Here is a 9,036-nt window from a genome sequence, read left to right on the forward strand (position 1 = left end):
TGCTGACATTCCTTATGGGTCAATATCTCTCACATTGTGAAGTTATGTGAATGTGATTCCTTCCATGCAAATCAAAGCGTGCAATACACAACACAAAAATGACAAGGTGCGAAAAGTTTACTAAAAATGGGAAATAAGTAAATGAAAGTTATTTACTTAATTGGTTATGAAATTCTCCATAATATTTTAGGTTTTTAAATCAGTGTTTCATCTTGAATATTGCCCCCTGTCTTTCTCTCATCCTTTCTACTCAACCAACATTCCCCAGCTAAAGAGCAAAGGAAACAGGAAGGAAAAGAAGAGATGAAAAAGATTAGGAATTATTAAAAGATATGGAAAATATAGAGAAGTAGCAGTAGTAGTGATACAGTTCCTACGTGGAAGATGTGTAAGTGTAGCGATCTGATTGCAAAAGGGGGTGGGACCTGGAAGCTTGTCTGAGTTTCAAGCACAGCCTCTTTAATTAAATTACATGTTTATTTTAACTGAGGAGGCTGAAGGAGATCACTGTAGACCTGAGCCCCAGCCCAAAGCCAGCTCTTTGCACCTATATTCTTAAGAAAGATGAGCATCAAAGTGTCACTAACTAGTGCTCTAGCTTAATTAAGCCATTCAAATTCTCTGGGCCTCAATTTTCTCATTTGGAAAATGAGGTGGTTGAACTAAGTAAACTTTGCCTCCTTCTGTTCTAATATCCTATGAGAGTCTATGAGCTAGAGGTTTGGAAACATTCACTGAGAATTGGATGATGGCTCACTTTTCTGTGTACATCACCTCTGCCTGGTCTATGGGGATGATAAATGATCAGAAACTGGGCCAGAAACTCTAAAATGCAGACTTTCGAGCTATCAGCCAGGATGGGAATAGGACAGGGATAGAAGACTCAGAAAGTACTGCTTTTTTTTTTATAATGCTACAGTGTTATTTTTGTTTTCTCTTTAGGATCCAGAGGCTAGCTATGATTTTAACGATAATGACCATGATCCATTTCCCCGATATGATCCCACAAATGAGAACAAGTGAGTAAATGTGGATTTGGGGGTGGGGGTAAGTGCTTTAAAGTGCTTTTATCTTATTTGAGAAAATTACACTATAAATATGATCCACATTTTAGCTCTCGGAAAATGTTCATGTACACCATCCATACCACAATATTTTGTTGCTTTTAAAACATAAACCAAAGGTTCTATTTATATATTCCTTTGGGCTTATAGAACCATATTTCAATTAAACTTTCTTCTTAGGTTATGAAATGTTCCCCTCAAATGCTACTGAATAGTTATGGCTTTAAAAAAAATTGTTTGGGACATAAAGAATAAAAATCTGAGTCCACCCCACTGCCCCCAATTCCTCTATGAATCATTTATTACTAGCAACATGCTTGATGTTAGTCATGAAGAGAAATACAGATGACCAAGGTAACAAATCCCCACGACTTCCTATGGCCGCAACCATGCTCACTAGTTCCCTCAGAATATGGCAAGGCACCAGACGAGAAATATACCATGGGCTTGGCCCTCAAATCCAACACAGTCTCCGGGGCATTGGGCTAATTAGTAGCCTGTTCCAGAGTTTCTGCTGGGTATTCTAAAGCTAAAGGGAAGAGAAAAAGGATATCTTCTGATTCCTAAATTAACTCTCCATAGCAGCCACAAGGTGACGAGTGAGGCCAAGAGCCAGACCCACCGAAGCAAGAGGCCAAATAAAGACCCAAAGGCAAGAGACATTTTAACCTTTTTTTTCTTAGCTCCAAAGGAACTTCACCCTCCAGGCACACAGCCTCAAGTGTCCATGCCCATGTGAAAACTCATCTTTGTGCGTAATGATGTCTCTCACAGACTTCAAGGAGACATTCACACTTTCCTCTTCATTCGCTCCACCCAAAGGAAACTTGCACCAAAGCAGATGAAAGCCAAGGCAAAATGAGTGCTGCTACAAGTGGGGGTGGAAAGAGCAAGTAATGAAAAGCTCTTTGTGGATGCCACATAAAGTGTTTCCCTTTTCTTTCTTCCTCTCTCAGATTATTAACCAATTAGGGTCAATAGAGTTCTCTCTCTCTCTTGCTCTCAGTTTCCCTCTCCCCTTCTCCCTCATTTTCTCAGAATTCCCATGTGGCTGGTGTAGTAATGTTGACCTAAAGTTGTTACTTTGGATTGTCCTCCAGAAGGCCAACAAACCCCAGGAAGGGAGGATGGGGCTCCAGGACTTGGCCTCAACTTCCGAGTGTATATTTCTTCCTTGAGGGGAAGGGGAGGCTTGGGGAGGGTTCTTTCAGTACCATTTACTTCTTTTAGGGTTTATCTCTTAAAGGGGTTAACAGCAAACAGCGCTTGAGGTTAGAACATTCCAGTAACAGTACAAAAGGAACCATGAGAGGGCACCCTTGGAGGAAAGTGGGCTATCTCAGGAACTTAGAGCAGGACCCCCACAGACAAACGTTCAGCCATATTTCTGAGTGAGGGCAGTGCAAGACCAGGAGGAACACATGTTCTTTTAGAGCATGACCTTGTAATGTTAGCCTGCCTGGTAGTGATGGCTTTGCCAATTACCAGGAGGGAGGATGACCTTGAGGAAATCACTCATCTCACTCTGCCTCTATTTTCTATTTCGTCTCCTAAAATGGTGACAAGGTATCTGTTCCCTACCCTCCTAAAAGAAGCTTCCTAAGGAAATGGGCAATAAGTGCTTGGAAGAAAAGGACACTCTTCCTAGAATGAAGTAAAAATGACAACTCTCAATCCATCCCCTTGATCAAGACTAAGAGGGAAATCTGCTCCCGACCACATGGGCACAGCTGAAGAGACTGTTAGCTGAAGGTGTCAGCCCCCTTTTTAGGCAGTGTGTACTGGGTCTGGCCCAGGATCCAAAGTGGGTGATAACTTGTGTGGCAGATGCATGATAGGTGAATACCTGGTGAAATGACATTCTCTAGAGTTTTGTACTCATGAGAAGGGGAACTCAGATGTCCCTCTTCCCTTCCCCCCCAAAAAAGGGACTCTCAACTTATGGTACTTATAATATCCACATTTCCCCCAATTCACAGAGTTCCAAAGGCCCCAAGGAAGCAACCCATAATTGTATGTATTTTGTGCCTGAAAACTCTGAGCTTCCAGAGCATAGCAGACCGTGGACCTTGCACACAGCATAGAGTTAGTGTAACATGGCCAAACAAGAGAGCAAAGACTTTGCAGCTAGATTTAGATCAAATCTTAGATCTTCCACTTAATAGGTGAGTGACCTTGAGCAAATTATTTAACTTCTTTGTGACTAGTTTTATCATCTACTAAAGAGGTAATAATAGTACCTACTTCATTGGGTTCTTAGGGGGATTAAATAAGTTTATATATGTAATTGGCTTGGATAGTGCCTTGTATATAGAAAAAGTTAAATGTGTGCTATGATGATGATAATGATCAAGGCTTTTCATTTAGCAACTAAGGTAGACCTCCTTTCACTGAGGAAAAAAGCATGACAAGAATAGTATCATCTGATAAGAGCAGAAGCAGAGACAATTTTCTAAGCCAATTCAGAATCTGCTATTTGAAAATTACACAATAAGCAGCTATCTCTCAGGGTCCTCTTGACTATCAACCAAAAAGCTAGCATCCCCATCATTTATCAAAATGTATAATAAAAAGTAGAGTTACCCTTCTAGCATATTGTCAGAAATAAATCCCTTAGGTTTAGAAAATGAATGGCCCCATTTTGTCTTGGCCTTTATAGCAGTTAGAGACCTATTATCTCCCAATTCCAAGGGCATTATCTCTCCAAACTATCTGTGTTGCTGCTGTTCTTTATTACTATGTAAATGAGGTTAATAAAAGCTACATTTGAATTCTCCTCTGCAAATCAAATGAGGAATCACTAAATAACAAAGTCTTAAAAGTGCAGGTAACTCTTACTACTAATCTGGCATGAATTTGTGATCAGTATTTCAACACCAATTACAGATTATTCTTCTATTTTATAACATGTGTGGCAAGGATATTTTAACTAGTACAATAGTAGTCTTTAAAGTATCTTCTGGAATAATTTTTTTTAAATCAATTTGTTTAAATGCCAGTTGCTCTAAAATAATAGAGTGTTCTTTTATCTCAGAGCCTGATTTAAGGAAAGAAAACTGCAGGTCTAGGAAGAATGATATAGAACCACTTTAATAAAGTCTTTTTTTCTTAAGGTGTGGAGGTGAGAAGTGAGGATAGGAGGAGGCAAAGATATCAACCCCTATTTGTACCACGATTCTGCACCTTTTAAGAAAACAGTACTATGTAAAGAGAGATAAACACTATATAAAGAGAGATAAATAATAGGTAGTGTCATACTGCATCATTTTTAGGACAGAGGTACAATGCTGGAGATGTTTGCCAACAGGTTGATTCTGTAGGCTCTACCTGGAGACTTTGCTATTTCGGGCGCTGTCTTACATCTTGTGTAAATGGAAATACAGGTGGTGGTGACTTCTGGTAGCATATTTCACCGATGATGGCAAATGAATTTTCCCTTCCACAAAAGGAAAGAAGGCTAATCCACAGGCATAAGGTGCCTTCTATGTGTTCAATATGCATGCATTTCTCAGAGAATGGGTGTGTTGGTCAGGAGAGTTTCAGTTGCAGGTGAGAGAATCCTAACACAAAGATTAAGTAAAATGGAGATATTAAAATATTTTTACCCAAGAGACATTCAGCTTCAGGCATTGCAAGATCCAGAAACTCAAACAGTATGCCACCAGGACACCAATTACTCTGTATCCATCTCCTAGTGCTGCTCACCTCCACTTAGCTTCATCCTCAATAGAACACTGCCTGGTAGCAAGATCCACATGGCTCACATGGAACTTAAAGCTGAAGATTCTTGAGAAAGAATACAATCCTTTCCCCCAGAATCTGCATCAATTCTTGAAATGCTCTCTGGGAGGACAAGCCTCATGATAGAGAATCACAAGAAGTGAGCGAGGGCCACTTCCCAAAAGGGGAAAATGCTAGAAGACCAAAAAGAAGTGGGTGTCTGCTACATTAGGGAAGACTGTGAATTAAAGATAATTACATTGTTCTGACTTAGGACTCCTATCCAGTAGTAACATAAAGGAGGAACATCATTTAGTGGAAGGAGAACAGGAAATCATCTTTGGTATTTTAGGGAAAAAAGATAAGTGAAACAGGCTTATTTTATTTTATTTTTTTCCATAGGAATTATTCTTTCTTTAATTCATAATACAAGTATTAAATAAATCAAGTATCAACATTTAGATTTTTTTAACTTTTTTTAGTGGTTTGAGAGATGGCAATTTTTTAAAATTAATTAATTAATGTATTGATTTTTGGCTGCATTGGATCTTTGTTGCTACGCGCGTGCTTTGTCAAGTTGCAGCGAGCGGGGGCTACTCTTCGTTGCGAGGTGCAGGCTCCTCATTGCGGTGGTTTCTCTTGTTGCAGAGCACAGGCTCTAGGCATGCGGACTCAGTAGTTGTGGCTCACGGGCTCTAGAGCGCAGGCTCAGTAGTCATGGTGCACGGGCTTAGTTGCTCTGTGGCATGTGGGATCTTCCCAGACCAGGGATTGAAACAGGCTTATTTTAAATGACCCAGTCAATTTAGGATTTTTATATTTCATGCTGGGCTAAATTAATTGATGTCTAGTACAGTAGTGTTCAAAGGGAGCTGGCTGACAGAGTTGCTCAGAGCTAACCCTTCCTCTTTTTTCCTCTATGTCAGCATATCTGGTCAGTGGCTCCTCCAAGGCACCAACAGCCTTCATGCTGCTCCCAGGAGCTTCCACAATGGAATAAAGTCATGAAGTAAACAAATTCACATTAAAGTTTCTCTCAACTTCTTATTGACCCTCCTGAGGTCAGGGAAGTGATGGGAAAAGACAATCACTATCCCCAGAATTTCAGAATTGATACTTTAATGGTGGACTTTGGTCTGTTTTAGAGATGGATTTTTTTTTTCCCCCCAAACACTCTGAAATCATAAATTACCCTCATTGTCCCTAGTTGCAAAACTAGTCTTGTTCAGGTTTCTGGTCCCAGTCAGAGTTGCAGGAGCACCCTGGTTTCCCAAATAGCCTGTAGTGTCTTGTCAAAGTTTCAAAATCCTCTTGGTACCAGGAAACCTTCAGATGTTTTAGTCTGGTATATGGTTAGAGGAAGAGAGGAGGGCTTGAGAGGGGGCTCTGTTTTATACATCCTACTAGGACTTGTACAGGTTAAACTAATCCAAGGAAGTCACTAGTGAGGGGAAGTGAGGAGTCACTTTAACACCAAAATTCTGGTACAGAAACGATTTCTTTGAGATGGTATCAATAGCTAACACTTCCTGGGTTCTTACTATATACCAGCCACTTTCCTAAGTGTTCTGCATACAATATTTCATGGGATGCCACAATTCTTTGAGGACCAGTAACTTACCCAAGGTCGCATCACTAGTTTGTGGCAGAAGCTAGAACTTGAACTCATATACTTGGGCTCCAGTACGTGTTCCCTTCATCTGATACCTACACTTCATCTAATACCGATGGGAAGAAAACCAGCAACAAGCCTGACAAAAAGTTAACATATCCATGTACCATGGATTCATATGCAACACCAATGTTTGTCCTCATTACGTTTTATAAATCCTATTTTCTAATCCTCAGACATGGGACCAGATGTGCCGGAGAAATTGCCATGCAAGCAAATAATCACAAGTGTGGGGTCGGAGTTGCATACAATTCCAAAGTTGGAGGTAAAGCAAAGGGTTGTTCCTGTAGTTTTGCACCTTAATTTGAGTCTTGCATTACCTGGTGTAAATGGGGTGGTGTGGGGGACTTTTCAACAACCAGAGGAAGAAATGAACTCCATGCAAAATTTGCTACACGACTTGAATGTGATTTGCAAGCAAATCAATGGACCTGGATTCTTAGAAAATGATAGCTGAATATAGCCTATACATCTTTGTTGGGTGGGAAAAGGAAATGTTGAATAGCTTTTGAAGCAAATCTAATTTTCTCTGTGTTCTGATTTAGAAGAGTTTGTTATTGAGCGCTTGCTAAGAGAACAGAAGGAGGAGGTAAATTTAGGCAAAGATTTTCCCTGCCTCTCAATTCTGTAGTCCTTTAGTTATAACAAAGAACAGTTAAAAACAATAAAAAGAATACATACTTCTTATAGTAAGAAGCCAAAGGTTATCTGTGGTAGCAAAAATTCAGAATCTCTGGTTGTTTCAGTCAGTGTCTTTATAGGTAAGCGTATGGTAAGTTCCACCAGGGCAATTTAATAAAGGAACTATTTACAAGAGCTAAAAGAAACCAACAAGGGACTAACTGATGTAAGCAGATGTTACCACCTTTAGACTTAATGGAGCAAGGGGAGGGAGTAGTCATGGAAACTGGAGAGAGAAAGCTGTGACCACATGAGACAGCCACTGGATAGGAGCTGTGGCCATGAGTACAACAATGGAGCTGCTTCTAAGCAGGGGGGATCCAGGAATGAGTACCTCACTCTCCCCTCACCCCCAAACCTCCTGCTGCTGTTTCGGTTGGCTGAAACCAATGGGAAGACAAAAGAACCCACTGGTGCCAACCACGTTCCTCTGAGGAAGGGTGCAGAGTGGATCTGCAAGGGGTTCACAGAGAATAAAACACTTGTCTCTCCTCTTCACACTAGCCCTGCCTCAGGCTTTCATGGTTATACTATGAATTTTGCATTTAGTTTGTTTTCTAAAACCACAGCAAAAAAGATTCATTGTAGAACATGGCAATGACAGTAAAACTCCTTTAAGCTCTACCTGAGTATACCTTGAATCTGGCTTTGTATTCCGTTTCGGAAATAAAATAAATACACATCTTAGCATATAGAATGCATCTCTCACTATTACAGCACACTCCTAGATTTTAAGGGTCATTCTTGATTCCTTTATACCAGCATCATCAAAATGCCATGTTAATTTAAAGAAAATGGAGGCAGGAGCACAAATTACATAATCACCTAGAAAAAGAATGCACTTTTTAAGTAATGATGAACTATGTAGCTATAGTCTGTGAGAGAATCATCTCATCCCTTCATTTTATAGAGGAGGAATCAGAAGCAAGATTCTCAAGGAAACCAAAACACACCTACTGTATGTCCATCATTTACCTTCCAAGACATTATCCACATCCTGGAAGTTAACAGGATGGATTTGAGTGCCAGATTTCTGGGATTCAAGTCCCAGCTTCCCAGCTGCAAGTTGTGTGGCCTTGGGCAAGTCCCTGTCCCTCTCTGGCTGCAGTCTCTCTCCCTGTAAAATGGGGAGAATTACAGCACCCACCTCAAATGGTTGTCATAAGGATAAATGAGTTCATACGTTTAAGGCCTGTACAATGGTAGCTGCGTATATAAGTAGATCCTCAATGCACACGAGCTGTCATCATCCGCATTTTACAGCTGAAGAAACTGAGGCACATAGAAGTTAAGTGGCTTGCCCAAGATCACAGAGCTAGTAAATAGCAGAGCTGGGATTATTTTCCTAAATGCATTTTAAACAATTTTTTAAAAATAAATATAACTTCTACTAGTCATGTCAACTACATGTTCTTTTACCCAAGCTCCATAGTAAATAATAGTGTGAAAATATAAAGCTGTGCACTCCATTGCATCATTAGCCTGAAGCCAGGAATAACCAGGTAGCTGCCTGTATCTGTCTAAATTGCTTTTGCCTTCCTGGCTCTTGAATACATGAGTCTGATGATGGGTGACAGCCTGTTGGAAAGCATAGAGCCACTGCATCTGCCTTCTCCTGATGAAAAGTGATTCCCCCTCAGGAGTAAAATCCATGGCAATGATTTCATCCTTGAGATTATTTAGAAGAAAAGGAAGCACGTTCCTTGAAAATGTTTCTTAGCAAATACATAAAAGAATGGCCTCTGGGTTATTTTTAATCAGTGCTTAGAAACAAGAGTTTTTTCCCTATTTGTGAGTTTCCTATTGTAAGTAGATCTTTTCAAGCTGCACGGTTTCCCGTACAGAGTCCTCTGTAAGGCACTGACTGGGCCACAGCCATTCGTGGTACAGTCATGAGCA

The 9,036-nt window shown here is 40.3% G+C and overlaps 1 protein-coding gene across 1 annotated transcript in view; it reads left to right on the top strand.

Annotated features, from left to right (window-relative positions):
- PCSK1 (proprotein convertase subtilisin/kexin type 1) overlaps positions 1-9,036 on the top strand; it is a 41,674-nt gene that overhangs the window by 9,509 nt on the left and 23,129 nt on the right. Inside the window, exons 5-6 of the mRNA XM_007466870.1 lie at positions 943-1,019; positions 6,633-6,721. Coding sequence (XP_007466932.1) covers positions 943-1,019; positions 6,633-6,721 — 166 coding nt within the window. The remainder of the gene's footprint in view (positions 1-942; positions 1,020-6,632; positions 6,722-9,036) is intronic.

This window comes from Lipotes vexillifer, unplaced genomic scaffold (genome assembly GCF_000442215.2).
Source record: "Lipotes vexillifer unplaced genomic scaffold, Lipotes_vexillifer_v1.1 scaffold364, whole genome shotgun sequence".
In the NCBI taxonomy this organism is placed as follows: Eukaryota; Metazoa; Chordata; class Mammalia; order Artiodactyla; family Lipotidae; genus Lipotes; species Lipotes vexillifer.